The sequence below is a fragment of the Sceloporus occidentalis genome, unplaced genomic scaffold (assembly GCF_023333645.1).
Source record: "Sceloporus occidentalis isolate IW3139 unplaced genomic scaffold, rSceOcc1.0.p SCAF_2, whole genome shotgun sequence".
In the NCBI taxonomy this organism is placed as follows: domain Eukaryota; kingdom Metazoa; phylum Chordata; class Lepidosauria; order Squamata; family Phrynosomatidae; genus Sceloporus; species Sceloporus occidentalis.
The window spans coordinates 182212739-182234157 of record NW_028316982.1 but is presented as its reverse complement, the minus strand read 5'-3'; the positions used below and the strand labels follow the sequence as shown (position 1 = coordinate 182234157).

Below are 21419 nucleotides of genomic sequence, written 5' to 3'. Positions count from 1 at the left end.
AATAAACACACTTGAGTCTATCATTGTTATAATTACATGTCTGCAGTGCCCTTGAGAATGCTGCTTCCCATGTCTGTTTGCTTTCTTGCACACTTTCTTCTTTTACCCTTGAGCATTGTTTGCTTTCCAAATGTTCTTTCTTTATTCTGGCCACTGTTGATTTCTCTGGCACAACCAAGCACAGCACAAACAGGCTCCTCATCTGATTCTTTTCATTAAAAGAGCCTATTATTTTCTGGGATGTAGTCAGTGCCTGCTTTTCATTGCTGAAACATTCTATCATAATCTTTGCTGATAAAATCCTTGCTGTCAGTTAAGCTAGTAGGTGATAGGCATCGACTTGATTTGAATCTCTCTCACACATAAACACACACATAGGCCCTAATTATGCATGGGTTTATTGAATGGGTGTGGATACTGCTATCCCACAACTATTCCTATGCCAAACTGGGAAAATTTATGTAAGTGGCCTTCCAAGTGCACAAAATTGAATTTAGTAGTTCTCCAACATCTATGTTAACCCAGTGGCTGCTGTTACATTACAATGTATGGCATCAATTGTACTATGAGTGACTAATGGAGTGACTGATATGCAATGGGCACTAGTATGAATCAGGAGTGTACCATGTGCATTAGAAGTGATTGATGTGCATCAGAAGGGCCCAATTCACATCTTTACAATTCCCTCACAGGGTTTTGCTGCATTTCTGCAATGTAGCTATGGACTGTAAGGCTATGAAATGTAGTCTGTGATTATTACTAGGGCTGACTAACATTTAACGAAATACTTATTTTATTAACTATATAGCCATTGACCATTGAATTCATTGAGCTACTAAATCTTCACCCATTTCAATCTTAGTAAAAACAATCATTCTAAAGCAAATTGAAATAAAATACATTCTTTGATTTTAGACTTCAACTTCAAGTCTGTGCAATCAGTAAAAAATTCAGCATCCTCTGGATTTTAGCTGTATTTACTTTCCTGAGGGATGTAGCCACTTTTTAGAATATCTAGCCTCCTTGAATTGGCCTCCTCTTTGCCATTCATATGGTCCCCTTGTATACTGATCTTCTCTCGCTATCTCCAGGTATTATACTCACAATGCTCTTTGAGTTGTGTTTAGTATTGTGTGGCGTTCTGCTTTTCTCTGGCCTGGTATGAAACATTTTGGGGGGGGTGCTTCAAAGACATGAAGGTAATTCCAGACAGGCCATATTGGGATGTGGTGTCTTATTTACTAGAAGAGAAATTTCTGGAACCAGGAGGTAGCAATGACAAGTATTAGGAGCAGCTGATTGCCAACTTATGATTTTCAACCTAAGACAAACCTATAGTGACTTTTTCTTGACAAGATTTGTTCATAGGAAATTTGCCATTGCCTTCCCCTGAGGCTGAGAGCATTGTGACTTTCCCAAGAGCACCCAGGTTTCATGGCCGAGCAGGGACTCAAACCCTGTTCTCCAGAGCTGTAGTCCAACAATCAAACCACTACGCCACACTGGCTCCAGACAAGAAAGCAAACGGCTGAATACACAGAGGGAGCTGTTTAGGAAAAAACAAAGGTAGTGGCAACTCCCATGAGACCAGAAATGAAGACAGAGCTTCTATAGGCCTAGGTGATAGTTCTGTAGCAATAGCAGAATAAGTTCTTTCTTAGGCCTGGTCAATAGATGATTGTAGTTTCCTCTTACATAGTTCTCCTCTTCATTATGTCAATACTTCTTGGATATTTTCTGGTCAATCACACAGACACTGAATTTCCTCGAAGCTTCCTCATCTTAAAACTTCTGTCTTGTTTCCAGTATTAGTAATATCTCTGCATTAGTTTCTAAATCCATTTCAAAATGCTGATTATGACATATAAACCCTTATATGGCCTTAGGTTCAGGCTGTCTGACAAACTATGGCGGGATACAGACAACCCAAAAAGGGCAGTCTCCCATCACCCTGGTTTGCTCCGCGAGGGAGCCACAGTGGCCAAAACGCGCGGCTCCATCGCAGAACAAAAAGAACCTGCAAAAAGCGGGTTCTTCTTGCGGTGCCTTTGTGACACCGCAATGCGCCAATGGTGCACTTGCGGCGTCACAAAGGCACTGGGACGTGTGGATGCTAGGCGTCCATCACGTCAAAATGGCGGCACCTGTATGTACAGGGCGCCGCCATTTTGACACCCCCGTCACGTGCTAGGGGTGAGGCCAATATGGACGGTGCATCCTCGGCCAACCCCTAGCATGTGACGGGGGCGCTGCAAAGGCCCATCTAAATCAGGCCAATATTTCCTTATATGAGCCTGGTGGCCCTTGAGACTCTTAGCAGAGGCCTTTCTCTCCATTCTGTGATCTTCACAGGCACAGTTGATAGAGCTGTGAGATAGGGCCTTGCTGTGAGATAGGCTCTGGAACTTTCTTCTTAGGGAGACTAGAGTGCCCTTTCTTTGCTGTCCTTCCACCAATAGGTGAAGTCATTTTTATGTTAACAAGCTTTTAGACATACAATTGATCCTCCATATCCATTGATTCTGCATCTATGGATTCAACCATCCATGGTTTAAAAAAACCCCATATCCAAAAAGCACACCTTGATTTTGCCATTTTATATAAGGGACACCATTTTGCTGCATCACTGTATACAGTGGGACGTGAGGATTCACAGATTTTGATATCCAGTGGAGGTCCTAGAACCCGACCCCAGTCGATACCAAGGGCCCATTGTATTTTTTTAAAAAAAGAAATGTCTTTTAAGAAGGTGCATTTTAATTATACCCTTCCCAACTGTTCTTTATCCTTTTTAAAAAGTATACATTTTAAATTGTTTTGATACGGTGGATAGTTCAATTCTATTTTAATGTTGACTTTTCTGTTTCTAGCTATATTGTACTTGCTTTAAATTGTAAGTTGCCTTCTGTCCCAAACTTTGTGGGGGAAGACAGGATATAAATAAAGATCTGCCTCTTCCTCCTGGTGTTGGTGATAGTTGTGATAATGATGATAATGGTCTAGCAATAGGGCTCAGGCCACAGCATTCGTCTCCTTCAGCTTCTATGTCAGTGGGGTGGTGAATCTCTTCTGGGGTTTAGTCCAAATTTTAAAGGAGCCATCCAACCTGCCAACTTCACTCTTCTTCGAAATAGATTCCCTCGGCCCTCTGTGCCTGGATTGTCAGAAACTCTAGAGGAATGCTTGCTTTCTAGTTTTATGCCTTCTGGAACTAATTCCTTATTGTCGACATCTTATTCCATTTTCTACCTAGATCTGATTGCACCCTATATTCAATCTAATCCCCTTTCCCAACATCTAATTCTGCAAGGGCTATGGGATCAGACCTACAAAGCAGGCTTACATTACTATTCCAAAGAAATTACAGTCGGCCCTTCTTACACACTGATTTTTTATACATGGATTCAAGCATCCACAGTTTGAAAATGTTCAAAAAAAAGTATAAATTTCAAATATCAAATGATTTTCCATTTTTTATAAGGGACTTCATTTTCCTATGTCATTATATTTAATGGGATTTGAGCATCCACAGATTTTGTTATCCATGGGGGATCTTGGAACCAGACCCCAGTGTATAACAAGGGTCAACTGTACTGAACACATGATAGAACAGTCAAAAACAAAGAGTGAGAAAATGCTGTTTGTACTGTTATGCTGCATTATTCCTATGACAATAGAAACAATATTTTAATTTGATATATTGTAATAACCAGAAGTGAAATGTATGTAATGCAACATGTCCTTTGGGCACCATCCTTTGTGAACATCTTTTTTTTTTTTTTGGCTGCCTTTGCCCAAGTCCCATTCAGTTCCACTGGCTTTACACACACCCATAAAGGAATTGTTGAATTGTGTCCTTAATCTGCAGTGACATTTTGAAGTTTGCAGTTCTCTCATCTAGTCAGCACCATGAAAGAACTAACAGTGTTCCTGTTATGACAGGGAATTTACATATGAGTGTGGTAACAGATTTGTCAACTCAGTAATAAATTCAGTTTTCAGCAACTTTTCAAGCATGTCCTAAAAGGAAGCCTATATATTTAAAGCAGCTGAGAATAAATAATCAAGTTTAAAACATAAAATTCTGAGTATTTGAGCAACAACACACAAATAATGAGGCACTTGGCATGCTCCCCAATGTACTGGACAACAGCTCCCATTAGCCACATCCAGAGTGGCTCTGATGTTGTTGGTGTTAATTTTATTTATTTATATCCTGCTTTTCCTCCTGGTATAGGAACTCATGGCAGCTAACAAAATTTAAAACAGTCCAAGTTAAAACAATACAAAGCATTCAAAATGCAAAGTTTAAAAAACAATTAAACAATTTTAAAAAGTTAAAAACACTACATATTAAAGTTCAAAACTTTAAAAATCCATATAAAACTCTTATACAACCATGTCAGTGAGAGAAAACCTGGTGGCATAAATAGGGTTTTTATCTGCCGCCAAAATGAAAACAGCCTGGCCTCTCTAGAGAGGGAATTCCAGAGCCTGGGAGCAGCTACCAGGAAGGCCCTCTCTCTTTTTACAACTGAATGTGCCTGAGAGGGTGGTAGGGCAGAGAGGAAGGCCTTTCCGGACAATCTCAGTGTTCTAGTGGGCTTGTAAAGGGAGATACGGTCCTTCAAATAGCATAGACCCAAGCCATATAAAGTTGGCCCGTCCTTTTCGTGGGCTTGCTTTCCATGGACCTGAGCTCACATGGAAGACAAGCCCCAATAGAAACACCATGGAGCACCATGTGAGTGCACACTATTATACTTGAACATATGCTCAATTTCCTTTTGGGGGGGGGGGGTTGGAATTGACCCCCCCCCCACATAAAGGGCGGGCTGTACTTTAAATTGTGCCCAGATACAGACTGGAAGCCAATGCAGCTGTTGCAACAGGGGAGTTGTATACTCCCTGTATCCAGCTCCAGTTAATACCTGGCTGCAGCTCTTTGGACTAACTGAAGTTTCTGAGCACTTTTCAAAGGCAGCTCTACCTAAAGTGAATTACAGTAATCCAAACAGGATGTAGCCAAGACATGTACCACCATGACTAGATCTGACTTCTCTAGGAATGGGCACAGTTGGTACACTAGTTTTAACTGTGCAAAAGTACTCCTGGTCACCACTGATACCTGGGCATCCAGGCTCAGTGCTGTGTTTTCAGGGGTATTGTAACCCCATCTAATAAGGTTGAATCCTTATTCCCAGAACTGTCTTTTGACAGACCATGAGCACCTCTGTTTTGTCTGGATTAGGTTTCAATTTGTTTGCCCTCGTCCAGTGTATTGCAGCTGCCAGACACCAGTTTAGGATAGGAACAGCTTCCTTGGAATTAGGTGGAAAGGAGTGATAGAGTTGGGTGTCATCAGCATACTGGTGACACCTCACTCCAAAAATCCAGACAAACTCTCCCAGTGGTTTCATGTAGATGTTAAATAGCACAGGAGACAACACTGAGCCCCGAGTGACCCCACAGGTCAATGGCCAAGGAGCTGAACAGGAATCTCCCATCACCACCTTATGAGAGTGCCCCCCCCCCCAGGAAGAATTGAGCTACTGTAGAACAAGCCCCATCCTAGAGAGATGACTCAGAAGGCTACCATAGTTGATGGTATCAAAAGCCACTGAGAGGTCCAGCAAAACCAACAGGGACACACAAACACCTTGTCTAGTTCTCTGTATAGGTCATCCACCAAGGTGACCAAAGCTGTTTCTGTCCCATAGCCAGGCCTAAAACCAGACTGACATGGATCGAGATAGTTTGTACTTCAAAACCTATGAAAGACATCAGGTTGGAGAAGGATGGTTATTAATATTTTCTTTTGGAAAAACAAGGAAGAAGACACAAGGAATAATTAGTATTAGTTAGTGAAGACACTGGAAATAATTGGACTTGGGAGGTGCTGGTGGAGCCAGTTGCTAAGTAAAACACCTTTCTGAGCTAACCTATATGAATAGGAACCCTGTGCTGAAATAAAACCAGAATAAGTGATCAGTAGTAAATGATAAGGCCACATGGAAGAAGATGTCAGGGTATCTGGGAGCCACTGATCATTGCAGAGCTATAGCTCTGAAGTCACCAGAATAGAATGCTAGCTATCACCAATCTATTTAGATAATGCAAGTTAATTTTCAAATAAAAGTTCAATATTACTGGGTATCCACACCCTTAGGGCAGAGATGAGGAAACTGTGCCCCTTCAGATGTTGATTTTTTTTTCCCTTGTTGCCCAGTTCCATCAACTCTTGGCCAATGGTGATGTATGATAGGAGTAGTAGTTCATTGATATTTTGGAAGTGTAAGTGAAGATTCCTCCATTCTTGCTTTAGAACACTTGTTTAAATATGATTGAATTACATCCCACTGTTAAGCTTATGATAAAAATAAATAAAAATACAGGCTTTTATTCTCAAGAAACCATTGCATCCATGTTTAACCACAATGCACATCTGCATTTTATGGCATCTTTCCAGAATGAATGGGCAACATTTCCGAGATGGTACATTTTGTCCACATGCAGAGACACAAATAGTTCACCAACAATAAGTCTCACTTTATACTAAGACAGCAAAACAATCATACTATCTTATACAGTTTGTGTGAAATACAAGGTCAGTATAGTCAACTCCCAAATTAACGTATTGTTTGAGAAGAATTGGGGGGGGGGGGATACATCATGTGTTTTCTCTCCAGCAAGAACTTCTTCCTCTCAGTTAATATTAGATTGGATTGGATCCAGAGAGAAATCCATGTGGAAATTAAGACAAATAGAGTTTCTTCCTGGATTATACTGATTTCCCCATTTATTCAAGAGTGCCAGTTAATGTTCATGGTGATTCAGTTTCTACAATATTTTTTCCTTCTAGGTACACTAGGAACAATTGTGGATGTTCATGTCATATATCTTATATACTAAAGTGTGGAATTTGAATCTCTCCAGATGTTCTTGGGATGCAACTCCCAGCAGCCTGAGCCAACACAGTTAGTGGTGATGGCTGATGAGAGCTGCAGTCCAAAAACACTTGGAGGGCCACAAGATGCCTACTCTACAACATACTGTTAGTAGACTCAGGGGCTCTACAGACCACCCCTTTTTGCGGTGGATTGGGGTTGTGGCAACCTCACACTGCGGCCCTGATCCTGCCTTTCGGGGGTGCAAAAAGGACCCTAGAAAGGGTGCCATAGTCGCTGCAGTGCAGCTATATGGTACATGCTGTCTGGAGCGGCACGCGACATCAGGGTGCCCTGGGGGGCAGAGGTGGGCATGCGCTGTCAGGACACTGCATGCTGACTCTGCCCCCAGGCCACTCAGGTTGGTCTATAAAGGCCCTCAGTCTCTGAATGCCTATCCTTATGTTCTAAATGAAAAACTAGAAGACAGGATAAATTGAACAGAGTATCTGGAAAGAAGACACAGGTGGCTGACTAACCGTCTTCGTTGCATCCTTTTGTTGCAAGTCCCATTTGTAAAGGAGTATTGCTGAATGGAAGCATTCAACTCAGCTGTTGGGGTTTGGTGATAATTAATGTCAGAGAAGCTAGGCTTTGGAACTCTGAGAGAGTTGTATATAAATACAAACATAAACAGCAAAGTTTATGTTTGCTGTTATGTCTATATAATTTTTCAAACAAAAATTCAAGAAAAATCCCTGTTTGTCATGATGTCGGGGCATGTTTCTAGCCGTGTGCTTGGACCCATGTTTAACATACCCAAGTTGAAGAAATAGTAGTGTGTGCTGGTAAACTGCCACCATGAAATATGGTAACACTAAGTTAAAAATCTTTTGGGAAGGAGAGGCTATTAGGAGCTTCCAGTTTTTCCTAAATCTTATGCCTTAGAAACATGGAAACACACACAAACCATAGAACATAATTAATGTCCCATGAATTAGCTAAAGAATTGGGATTAAACCGAGGATATCTAGTTTCAAATCCCATTTCTGTGACAAAATATAGAGATAATCTCAGCCCTGTCACCAATTTTCTGCCTATTACACATCACAGGGGTGTTGTGAAAGTAATAAGAAGTAATAGATGGGGGGAGGAGAGGCACTATATACATCTTCAGGTATTGTTAGACAGCAGCTTTTCTACACGATAGGAGTTTTAGTGCAACTGCATCTGGAGGGCCACATGTGGCCCGAGCTTCTCTTAGGGAAAGAGCAGCAGCAAAGGCGTTATCATAAGTGTTGTTCAAATTTTGCAAGACCATGCAAAGAGAAGAATGAGGGCAACAGTGTACATAAGTGGTCTGAGGATGGCAGCAATTATGTGTAACACAGGAAAATAGCCAAGGAAGGTTACTACCTGCTTAGCAAAATATATCAGAATAGGGGGTATTTTAAATTACATTACCTCTAAGCTTCTCCTCAGTTGTTTTTCTAATCCATTACAGTGTATTAGCTGATCTGATTTAGTCTAATCATTCCCAAGGGAGCACTTGGACCATTTCCATAAGCAGGTCAGAGACAAATAAAGTGGATTATTCCATAGTACACAAAATCCAAACCCAGAAGAAGAGGTGAAATTCCCAGAGTCCTTAGCCTTAGAGAACTGGGGTTGAAGTGAGGACACAGAAGTTATCAGCTAGTAACACCAACATTACCTAGAAACTCCTGCTTTTTGTCAATATTGATTCTTTATTATTAAATATTTGGGACATTTTGTTTAATGGTAGAAAGGTACAGCCAGCAATATTATATATTATTTATTTGTAAAATTAAGATTGAAGATGATAGAATGTTCTACTCATGCACTGACTCTAGTGCAGGATAGCTTCCCTGCTACAGCTTTCGCAGTTCACTAGTAGGAGTTTGATTATACAGTTGCATGTAGTGTATATAAAACCCAATAGTACACTAGTAGGAGTCTGATTATACAGTTGTATGTAGCATATATAAAACCCAATAGTACACTAGTAAGAGTCTGATTATACAGTTGTATGTAGCATATATAAAACCCAGTAGTACAGTAGTAGGAGTCTGATTATACAGTTGTATGTAGCATATATAAAACCCAATAGTACATTTCTGCTGTTTTCACTGGAGCAGATAAATAAAAAAGTTAAGCCTTTCAATGGAGAAATACCGAGATTATAGCATACTTCACAGTTTCAAATCCCTATTCAGCTATAAAACCTGTGAAATAACTATTCCCGAGTATAACTTACGTCACAGAGATTCAGTAAGGCAAGCATGCTACCTTGTCAGTGTCGGCTGAAAGGATGGGATGCAAACATTACAGAAAAGCAAAGTTACTGCCTTATCTGTTGAATCTGGTGGACAGGGTCCCCTTTCCACCCTTTTTAATAAACATAGGTGGGATACAGACGGGCAAAAAGGGGTGTACAGTGGTACCTCGGGATACGAAATACCCAGGTTACGAAATTTTCAGGATACGAAAAAAACCCATAGGAAATTATTGTTCCGGGTTGCGAAAGTTTTTTCGGGTTACGAAAAAACTTTTGGTGCTTTTCTGCGCGATTTCACACGGAATCGCGGCTTTTCCCCATTAGCGCCTATGGCGATTCGGCTTGCGAAGGCTTTTCGGGTTACGAACGGCGCCCCGGAACGAATTAATTTCGTAACCCGGGGCACCACTGTATTCATGACGTCATGAAGGTAGAGCCTTCAGACGGGCCTTACCTGAATGCCGCCATGAACACGCCCCCCGCACGCCCCAAGCGGGAAGAAGCGGCATTAAAAAGGTGCTGCATCCGCATCCGCCAGCCGGCAAAGGAAAAAAAAAAGCCCCGTTTTTGGCCGCCCGTGCAGAAGCTGCCTCTCTCTTTGCAGCGTCCTCCGAGGCGGCGGTTTGGAAACTGCGGGTCAGAAACGGCCCCAGGTGAGGCGTCTTCATTGCCCCCCATGTGGAAGCCCCATCTCCTGAGCCACGCCCCCAGGGCAGGCGGTCTGGAGGCTCCGTATTCAGCAGAATACACCTCCAAGACGTCTTCCCCTGCCCGTCTGTATCCCGCCACACTCTTGATTATTTAATATTCCAGCAGGGTCAGTGTGATAAAGTCAAGCTGGAATGTGTTCGAGTCAATCTAAACTTCCAGTTCGGTGGTACTTCTTTAATGTGATAGGCTACATGATATGACATGCATAATCAGAGAGAAAATGAACTGTGGCAAAACCGATTGGATATGCCGCTATGAGAGCCAACTATAAATCCAAATGTTTGTCAAAGGATTTGGAAATATCAAGACTGAAACTATAGCACAATTAGTCATTTTGACATTGAAATGATGGCAAAATGTGTTAATGAAACACAGATGTAATTTCATTCTGTAATCAGAAACATGGTACAAAATAGTTTGGAATCTCTTGAGTTCAATACAAAACAAGTAGAATGCTTCTTCCAGTCTGTTTCTACTCATCAGAACTAAATCCATTGGCAGAAATGCTTTACAATAATCCACTGATGCTAAGTCCCATTAGTTTCAATGTATGTTATGCACACCCAACTGAACATGGGATCACAATCTTGGTTCTTTATTATCCTGGATAGAATTTTGTTCCTGAATTTGCAGCAGCCTTGAACTGCTCTGTTGACTTACCTGACCCTCATCGGAAAATTGTCTTAACTTTTGCTTACATGAGGGTTAATTTGATTAGCAGAGGATTTTGATGATGCAAAAGCCAGCCTTTCATATTTTTTCCCATGCGAAAGCAATTATGTGAAATTCTTGCTTACAAGGTTAAATGTAGCAGTTTCACTGCCTGTATTTTTAACCACACAGTGGCAGACTTCTCCGTTATGGATTCCTGTACTTGCTTAGTAAGTCTCACTCAGAGGAAAGTGTGCTCTGACATCCCTCAAAAGAAACTGCTACTCCAAGTCCCTGCTTGACACTCTTCCCGATCCACAGATTGGGCTCTATATTCTTTTAGTTCACCTTTCATCTTTATGCCCACGTGACAAGCATATTCTGCCACATATCTTAAATTAGCCAACATTTCTTCTGCTTGATCAAATACTTTGAAAATCCCAGTAATGCTCTGCATTGCCTTGTAAAGGTCATTTTTAAAGTATTGCTTAATAGAATGGCATTTGAGAGAAGACATCCACATTTCTTGTTGGGTGGGGAAAAGAAGAATTCATTCCTGGCTCTTCTGTTTTATCTACTGTTTGAGCTTATGGCTTATTTACATTTTGTTTGCTTGAGTTAACTGTTTGCTAGCTTTCTTTACTTGGTGTGTGAAAGAGTAAGATGGTTTGAGAGTAAAGTATAAAGATGCTGCCCTCTCAAGACCAGTAATAGTAATCTGAGGCCCTTTCACACTACATATATAGCACTACATATTCCTTTAGGTGCCATAGTGGCATCCTATGGAATCCTGGGGTTTGTGAAAGCCTTCAACTTCTCACTTAGGGAGGACTATTTACAGTTCTCAGCCAGAGAGCTCTAGTGCCTCCCCTGACTACAGACTCCACAGGATGCAGCCATGGCAGTTAAAGTGCAATATAGTGCTATACAATTATGTAGTGTGAAAGGGCCCTTGCTAGGAATGGAGAACAGCGGACAACAGAAAAGGATGAGATTCAGGCAAGATCATCTAGTCAAGAAAAATCTCAGATAGATTCAAGTGCTCTAATTATGTTCACAAGAACATAAGGGCAGCCATGAAGAAACAGACCAAAGGTCTACCTGGTGGCCAACTAGATAATATACGTGGTGGTTCCCACTTTATAGATGGCAGTGCTTCATAAAGCATCCTCCAAGTCCAGTCGATGCCCAATTTAAAAATCAAGAAAAGGAGGAACAAAGTGCTTGGAGTGGCCTCATCAGCTTTAGCTCCTAGACAGCATATTCATGTGCTTGTTCGATCTTCCACAAGATATATTTTATTTCTTTAAAAATTATAGTGTTTCTGTCCAAACTTGCATCAAGATGTAGCAACTGGCATGTGTAAAATACATGCAATTTCTATTGTCTTCTGCCTTTTTAGTAATGTGTTTCACCTCTTCTAGAAATGTTATTTTTTTATGTCCATTCTGTTTGCAGTTGCAACCTGCCCTATAGAAATGAAAGATACTTTGCCTGTTGCAATGTAACAGCAACTACCGCTATTAGCACTGTTTTTTATCATTTGATGAAATGGTTTGACAGTGTTTCCCTCACTCCTCACTGTGTATTTTACTAACTGTGTGTGGGAGTTTATTATATGGATCTATGCTGAGATTGTAAAGTAGCAGACAATATCACGTCTGTGATCTACTTTATGCTATGGAATTCTTCTGTTTTGATAAAGTGCATCTGCTTCTCTACTCTTTTGGTGTTTCCATCCTTCTCTGTTGGGTTTATTTTATTTAGCACATTGGTGTTTTATTCCCCATTAATCTCAGTTTTGAAATCATTTTGTCTTGATGTTATAAAGACCTCAATCCAATTTCTAGTTCCCGCTAGTGAATAAATGAGATTTATGTATTTTGTGAATTACTATATGGCCATTGATTCAATAAAACTATTGTTGTTTTTACCACCAATTGGATTTAGGTTATACTTTTTTTTATTCCATTATAATTTTGTGTTATGAAATTGTAATTTTAAATCTTGTCACTGTTTTATCTAATATATGGTCCAGAGAATTATTGTTATGGGCAAGCCTATAATGGCAGTAAGGTGAGAAAAAGATGTTGGATTTCTGGACTGTAAACTGGGGAATCCCCATGTGGTTATAATCTCTGATCATGTGGTACTTGGAAATGTAGGTAACCCTTTACAGCCCAATCAAAAGTAGACGCTGAATGATAGAGACAGAGGAAGAGGTACCTATATGTAGACAAAATAATATGAAAACATGAAAAATAGCAACACCAGAGTTTTCCAGACAAGGAATAACAGACAACAATACCGCCACAACCACCAACAATAACAACATTATTCTGAATCTCTACAATTAATAGCCCATAATTCCAGTTTGTAACAGCTGGTAGATTGTGAAACTAATGCCATAAATCATCATCATCATCATTACCATTTCCCTGCCTCATCCAGAATTATCAGTTAGAATTGTTGTTATATGCCTTCAAGTCCTTTCTGACTTATGGCAACACTAAGGAGAAGCTATCACAAGGTTTTCTTGGCAAGATTTGTTCAGAGCGGCTTGCCATTGCTCTGCCCAAACCCACATCTCTCAGAGTTCTAGCCCAACATTCAAACCACTACATCACTCTGGCTCTCTCCCAGTTAGATATCAACATACCTAACTTAAAATTATTTTTCTACTTGTATAGGTATAGCTTTCCCCAGTACATTAAAAACTACTGTGCAAAATAAATCCTTGAAAAACACTTTTCAATAATTTATAGATAACTTCCTCCATGACTGAGTTCACTAATCCTATAGTTTCCAAATACCTGAAATGTTTTTTATGGACTTCTAGCCCCTCCTCTGTTTTACTCTGGCCTTTTATTAAAGGCTTTGAGCCAAACTGATTTTATCCAGGCTACACATGTTTTGACCAGTTTTAAATTGTCTGTTTTTAAATTGATATACTAATATATTTTAATCTTTTAGTCTTTTAAAATTATTTATTGTTTTAAATTGATTTTATTGTAAGCTGCCCTGAGATCTTCAGACAAAGGGCAGGATAAAATGTTTTAACAAATAAACAACAACAAAAAATTAAGAACAATGCACAAACTTTTAAAAGGTACTTGAAAATGGCATTTAAATTGCTACTTTTAAAGTGCAACCTTGTTCTGTCTCAGAACTAGTTGTTGAAAGACTAAGAATTATTTTTCTTTAGTAAGGATCATAAGAGTGTTTAAAATAATTTCTTTAAAAAAATTCTACTGGAGGCAAGCCTTGACATTTAGAGAACAAAGGCAAAAGCAAAAGACTTTTTGCTTCCTTCTCCTAGTGAATATGTATGCAGTCTATACTCACTGGGGACGTTATCAGACAAGGGAAATTGGAAGTATAATCCAATGGCAATCCGACTACCACACGCAATTTCAGGCAATGGGAAGCTATATTTGGGCAATGGGAAGTCAGTTCAAATGCAATTCGAATTCACATGAATTCGCTGAACTAGCAAATTCACGTGAATGCATTCTGGCCCCACTTTCTTTTCATTCGAAATTAAGAGAAATTCCTCCCGTGTGATAAACTCCTAGGAAATAAGTCCCACTGAAGTCAATGGAGCCTACTTAATAAAAATAACAAAGTGAGAGGAAAGTTATAGTTACAAAGGAGTGAAATTATTCTTCATTATGTCACAATCTTAACCTAAATTTTTCCTAATGCAAAAGCATTAGCAAAATTTCTTGAGAAGTTCAGGGTTCTTTCCTAATAAAGGGGCTTGTAGCCTCACAAAGAGAGATCCTGGATCTGAAAGAAAATATCTAGTGTTTTTCATGACTGGTAGCCAAATTTTGTTTACTTTATTATTGACAAAAGGAGTTAATTACAAGCAACTTGTTATTTGTAATCTGTTACTTTCAAGATTTGGTCCATTACTACTGGACCAAATGAGCAGAAATGGGTCCATAATCCCTGTTTGGTTTTTTAAGTGATGGGAAGAAATCCAACTTTGCTAACACGTTGCCATCAAATACATCAAATACAACCCTATCAAAGATACCATTGGCATAAAAGAACAAGGTTTCAGATGGATTGCTTGACAGCTGTGCCTGAAACTTTAAGTGAAATGCTTTGTGGGTGTGATCCACCTCAAGGTTTCTCTTTCAGAAACCTGACCTGCTTCATGATTAAGGGTAGAAACAATCTCACCGAAACCAATTCAGGCTGCAAAAGGCAACAGCTCTGGCTAACAATGCCTCTTTATGAGTGGGAGGAAAATAGGGTGTGTGCATTTGCTTGATCCCCATCCTACACCTTTCCACAGCACTTTGATCTAAGGCAATGCAATTATACAATGATTCCTTTGCAAAAAGCGCAAAAAGAAAAACAAAAAAATCCCTTTCAATGCCATTTCCAAGAACTAGCCAAGGACAAATTTCTTTTCAGAATCTCCTTGGAAAGCACACACCTACACATGCCTTTGGCTCAGTTTTGCAAATCATGTATCAAAGGCATCTGTGGATTTACAACCTTATTGGGTCCGAGCACAGCATCCAGCCATTCAGCCAAAATTGTATGTGACTTTCTGCCATTCCCCAAAGCAAAACAAACCACAGAAAAATAACTGGATAGCCATCCATGCTGTTTTTCCTTTCTAGGTAGTGTAGCAAGATGCAAAAGAGGACAAAGCTCCTGCTCAGAGCCAGGAAGAAACTAGTTATAAATAATTAGTTGCTGAAATTAATTTCTGTTTGCAATAACAAGAGCATAACTACACTACATTACTGGTTATGGAACTCCCTTCAGTGAAACTGTTCTCCCTCAATACCTTTATCTATCAGTCAAAAAATCTCTTTACATAGACTTTGGGGGAACAGGCAAATGTTTAGTTGCCTTTTGTCTGCTGCGGTTTTGTATTGCTGTTTTGTGCCTTAGAGTCATTTGTCATTTTATTCATGTGTACTTTGTGATTTTAACTGTGTTTTGTTTATGTAGATTGTTAGAGCTCTTAGGAAGAAAAATAAAGTATGATGACAATGATAAATGTAACTTAACAAGAGATAACACCATTCTGTTTGCTGTTTAACCAATGGTTTAGTTCCTTTTATATTACAGGATTTAGCCTCATCCAAACAGTGGAAGAAGAATATCATATGGCTCAAGTTGGGCCGGTCATTATGAATTTTGTGCACATGTACAGCATTTTTGTGATTGTTGTTTGCCTGTCCTACTTATAGTGACCCTATGGCGAACCTATCACGGGTTTTTCTTGTCAAGTTTCTTCAGAGGGGTTTCTCATTGTCATCTTCTAAAGCTGCGAAAGTGTAACTTTCCATAGGTCACCCAGTGGGGTTCCATGGCTGAGCAGGGATTTGAACTCTGGTCTCCAGATTCATAGTCCAATGTTCAAAATAATACATCATGCCGGTTCATTACAGAACAGTAAAAGTACAAAAACCACTGACTAATAATAATAATACCAACCACCAGCAAGCAGCTAACAGTGTGATTACATTGAAGACAATCATATAATAATACAAGAAATGTTATAAAATTGTTGAAGGCATAACATTAATATAGCAAGGAAAGGAGAAAAAAAACCCAGAAGACCATATTAAGCAAATGCAGAGGTGTTGAACAACTTGGATGCTTCTGATTGGTAGTTTCTCACAGGGCCCAACTACATAAGAGCTGATCCTTAGTGCTTGGTCAAAGGAAGGCTCAGCCCCACAGGCTAACTTTAGGAGAAGCTCAACTCCTGTTCCTTCCATTCGAGTTCCATGGTTCTGGGTACTGAAGTGACAAGGTGGACAGGGAAAGAGTATGCTTTCTAACACAGACTAGCAGCTTCCAGCGTTCAGACATTTCTAGAAAGTACCAAAGTGCTCTTTGAAATACCCTAAAGGCACCAAATCCCCTCTGATCTTGGAAGCTAAGTAGGGCCAGCCCTGATTAGTATTTGGATGTGAGACCACCAACAAATACCAAGTGCGTAGGCCATATTTTAGACAAAGGAACTGGCAAAACTACCTCTGAGTATTCTCTGCCTCAGAAAACCCTATGAAAATCATGGGGTACCATAAGTCAACAGGTGAATTGAAGGCACTTTCATACACCCCAAATATAATGTGTTATTTTAAGAAGTTTGAAACCAAAACATACTTTCAATACCTTTGGAAGCCTTGAAACACTAACAGTGATTAATAACACAGGAACTCTCTAAGCTCTGTTCTTTCCCCTGCAATAGTGCAAAAGATAAAGAAGCAAATCCTTGACTATTTTGTTCTTCTGTGTGAAGATGAACACTTGGACTGGTTGTTTTCTTTCCCCCACTGTGGGATTAAACAAAACTTTCCACACAGTATTCTCTGTTTGAAAATCTCTGTGTGTGTGTGTGTGTGTGTGTGTGCGCAGTGACTCAGTTTTCTATAGAGAGAATGTGTCCTCTGCACAGGAAACACATTTTCTGTGCCGAAACCAGGTTTGTGTGTGTGTGGGGGGGGGGGGAGGGGGAACCCCACCTGCTTTCCTGCAGAATAATTCCTTCTCTGTGTTCAAAATGTTTGAATACTGGGAGAATATTCCACAAATCTCTCACTGGCCTATTATTCTGGCATTTCCAATTAGGGAGTTTATCACACGGGGGAAATTGGAAATTTAAATGGGCTTGTCCCGTGAAAATCACACAATTATTATTAAAGCACAATTAAGATTTTCACACACAGCGGTGATTATCCTAGCAATAATCAGGTAATAACCAGGCAATAAACAGCAACAAATCATTCAACAGCTGTTGCTGTTTGTTGCTGGTTATTCCTGGGTTAATGATGGTTTAAGTGCTTTTGATCGTGACATCATGTGAAAACCTTTATTGCAAATGTGTGCAATTGCGTGATTTCCATGGGATATTCCAGTGATAACTACTTTAATCACAATGTCATGTGAAATATTTAATAATGAATGTGCGATTTACACATATCAGAAAATCTGTTTTTTTGGCCTGAAAACAATTACGAATAATCTTTTTATTCTTACCAGAAGAGGTCATTTTAATAGGTGACAATGGTTTTACAAGCCATGCACGCTGAAGTCCTCTCCTCTCTACAACTATTGAAGTAGACAGAAGCTCTGTCCTCTGTGGCATCTGGCCATCTTATGTAGCATTCCAGAGAGAGGAAAGAGGATTGTTTTAATGCATAAAGAGAGATCTTTAAAATCAGCTCATCTTCCTTTGGTTTTCTGTGGGTGTCCTATGGTTCAGAGAAGTCATTCAGTATTTAGGGTAGCGGTCTCTACAACTGCTTCAATTTGATTTCAGATAATCTAGTTCAATGTTCACCTCAGAAGTTTTTCATTGAGAGGGTCTTCATATTCCCCAGAGAACAGTACACTAACTTTGCTGTTAGCATTTCTTTGACTATTCCCAGTTTCCAGTGAAGAGAGAGTGCAACGCTGACAGAGTTACCTTGTTCAGGTCAGTTGTCTGAAGTGCAGTTTTTCTGTTTCAGTGTCTCAGATGAGCCCATTTATCTTTCCCATTTCCCTTTTCTGCTGCTACACCAGGTCTAGGCAAATTTAAAGCACAGCTGGTATCCTCCAGGCACAACATAGTCAATCTCATTGCCCTGAAACTACAGTTGTCTGTCTAGTGAACATGAGTATTTTTAAAAAACAATGATTACTATTAGTGTTTATTCCAAAGTTTGAGTACCCTTGGCCATGTAGTCCTCCTGCTCCCAGTAGACCTTCAACCTTCTCACTGCCATTGTGGATGGTTCACCAGAGAGAACAACTGGCAAGTAAAAGGGGCAGAAGTTCATTACCTTTGGACCTGAGGGTGTGTGTGTTAGAGTGCTAATGTGTCTGTTTAAAGAGTTTGCATGTATTCATCTTGTCGCCTGTTTGTTAGTCTTACCATCACCACTCTCCCCCCGAATCATTGTTAATCTGCAGTTAACTTCAGATTTTTTTTTTGAGTGTGCAGTTCTTCCTCTCTGCCCTGTTTAAAGAGTATGTTACAGCTCCTCTCACTGTGAGATGTCATATAACCTTTAGTATCTGTAATAAAGCTACTTCATACATATTTTTACAAGAAGACTAATCCCACTTCTTTCTTCTTCTGCCAGAGCCTGTGTTTGTGGGGTGATGGCTGCTCATCTTCTGTTCGGCAAATTTAATTATTTTGCTTGGGAGATATTCTGCTATCTCACTTTCCCCAATAGAACAAACAAATAGGCAGGAAGAGTGAGAAGGCACAGCAGATCCAGGCAAACTGGTGGACTAATCAACCTTTTATTCAGTGGAATATGGAAAAGGAGGTGTTTCAAATTAATATAGAATATTTACCAAAAGTTAAGGGATAAGCAGAAGATAAACGCAAATGGAAACTTTACTGATCTGTTTTAGGTAAATAGCAGAAAATCTTAAGGGCTCTTTCTTTCAAGAAATATTTTTCAACAACTATGATTCCCTAGGACTTTTGTTAATTTTTAATGCAGAGCTTGGGAAAACCCCTTTCTTGTAACAAGACTCCTTCAATCAGCATGACCATTTCCCAATCTAGTATATTTTATTTAATCTATAATGGGAGATAGTAGTGAGAGACTTCTTATACTTCCTGTTCAGTATTCTGTAATATTTTTCTGGTGGTTCAGTTTGCCATCTCTTCATGCAATGAGAACTAGCAGCAATGAAAGGAAGATGTGCAAAAAATTGAATTATACACATAGCTTTATTGAAATGGAACAGTTACTTTTTTGTAAGAAAACCTTTTACAGCAGGTGTAAAATTCTACTGTTCATTTTGATTTTCAGTATTACAGGTTATCACTCCCACCCCTGTATAAGCAAAATTAGCTGAGTTTTTGTTGGGTTTTAATTCTTTTTATTTCTACTTTAAAACACATAGCAAGGGGTTGGACCACATAGCTCTGGCACCAAAAGGCTAACAGGTTATGAAAATCACAGTACAGTTTTAAAACTTGTCAGTTAGTCAATGATATTTAAAATGATAGCCACTTTTTTGTTTTTTTAGTAAAGATATAAATTAGAGGTCTGTAAACGAGTCATATTTACCTACAGAGCTATTAACTTGCAGCTACAATGAGAGCAGTAATGGAAAGTCAATGCTAAACTGAGCTATGCCAGAAGACAAAGTTCTTAATCGATAGTGCATTACAGGGTAATACAATAGGTAAATTACAATTTGGCACCTTATGTTGCATGTAGTTAATTAAAAAAAAAAACACAGGCAAAATTGAAATGAAATTAAGTGCACTCTCTCAGAACTAGGCTGGCCAGATGCAAAGGAGGACAGGGCTGTTTAATCACAACTGGCTTCACCATTACAGTGAAGCCAATGCAATAGATGGCAGATGTGGAGAGGCGGCAGAAAAAACATTTGATAAGACTGCCATGTGCCTTGCAGCCTGCTTTGCACCCCTTACATTAGCTGGTTATCTTCAGATATGATGGAGGACAATGCCCCAGTCACCAGTATTCAAGAGAAACTCAAAAACTGCTCCTTGTCACCTGTATATATGAAATGAAAGCGGTGACATCTTTAAAACTTGGACAATGCCCCGGGTTGGCTTTGCATTTTGCAGTTATTTAAAAAAGGAAATTGCAGCAAAAATTCTCTTTTATACACAACTAAGCAAGTGACAGCCATGCTGTCCTCTTTGTCATCTGGCCATCTTTACTTATAACAAAGGTTTAAAATGAGCCGTTTCACATGTTGGTTCTACAAGTGGAAGCAATCAAATTAACCACACTCTACACAAGTCGGACCTCAATAATTACAGTTCTAGGAAAGCAAGAATATTAAAATGCACACAAACAAGGATATTAAAGTATAAATCTTTCCCCATCCCCTGTTAGTAGAAATAATTTACAATCCACAAAGGGACTTCTGGGCAAACCACTAACTACAGACATTAATGGAGTGTAGTTTAGTAGGCTTGTTTCATATAGAAAGGCAGCATTACCCTGAAAAAGTTTGGTCCTCTTAAAACTCATAGCAGTGTGGCCATTACAGACAGTCCCCATTGTAGATGCTAAGTGTTCCTTAAATACAGCTGGGGGTGGGGGGAAGAAACATGGACTTTGGGGGAGAAAAAATTGTCCCTGTTTAGCTTTGTTTGATCTTGGCAAGAGTCTGGAAGAACCATGCCACAAATATGTAAGAACAGCCTCATTTTGTAATTCCACAGCATCTTGTTTTGTGCAACTGTTACCAACACTTTTCTTTTTGTTTTCTTCAACCCCACCCCAGGCCCTCTTTAGAATCACAAGACAACAAACCCTCTGTCCCAATGACAGAAAAAGACATTTCACTCTCTATTTACAAGTGATTCACTCTGGCTAGAAGGGTCCCAGCTCACAAAGAATGGTTTACTTTTTGTGAATATCCTCATGGCGTATAATTTTGTATGTAATCCAGTAAAATATATTGAAGATGAGAAAGGCAAGCGGGAATGCAGCTCGGGATATTGTATCAATCCTTTTGGCACGGTCAACAAACTTCTTTTTGATAGATTCTGAATCCTTTGGTGGTAGTGGTGGTGGAGGAGGAGGAGGGGGAGGATTGGGAGCTGGAGCTTTGACTGCAGCACCATCTTTCACCTGTAGACAATGACCCATCCCATAGCCACCAAAATTGAACCGGCTGTCACGGGCACCATCTTCCTCCTAGAGGATGAGAGACAGAAATAAGATAATCAGTTACCCTCTGCCACAGTCCAGTTATGCCCTTGCCTTTATACACTGTTCATAATGCTGCTTTATAAAATGCCATTGGCAATAACATTACACTACTGGTAAAAGACCACACAGGAGTTATCTAACTGTACCTTTTTTGTACTGAGCGGCACTGTGGTCTAATGGATAGAA

The 21419-nt window shown here is 39.7% G+C and overlaps 1 protein-coding gene across 5 annotated transcripts in view; it reads right to left on the bottom strand.

The window, feature by feature from the left end:
- Nucleotides 1–19263: 19263 nt before the first annotated feature.
- The window catches only part of GLRA2 (glycine receptor alpha 2), a 190327-nt gene continuing 188171 nt past the window's right edge, over nt 19264–21419 (bottom strand). For all 5 annotated transcript variants that reach the window (XM_089511644.1, XM_089511645.1, XM_089511643.1 and 2 more), the window contains one exon: nt 19264–21218. In XM_089511644.1, the coding sequence (XP_089367770.1) occupies nt 20922–21218 (297 nt within the window). In that variant the 3' untranslated portion in view covers nt 19264–20921. The remainder of the gene's footprint in view (nt 21219–21419) is intronic.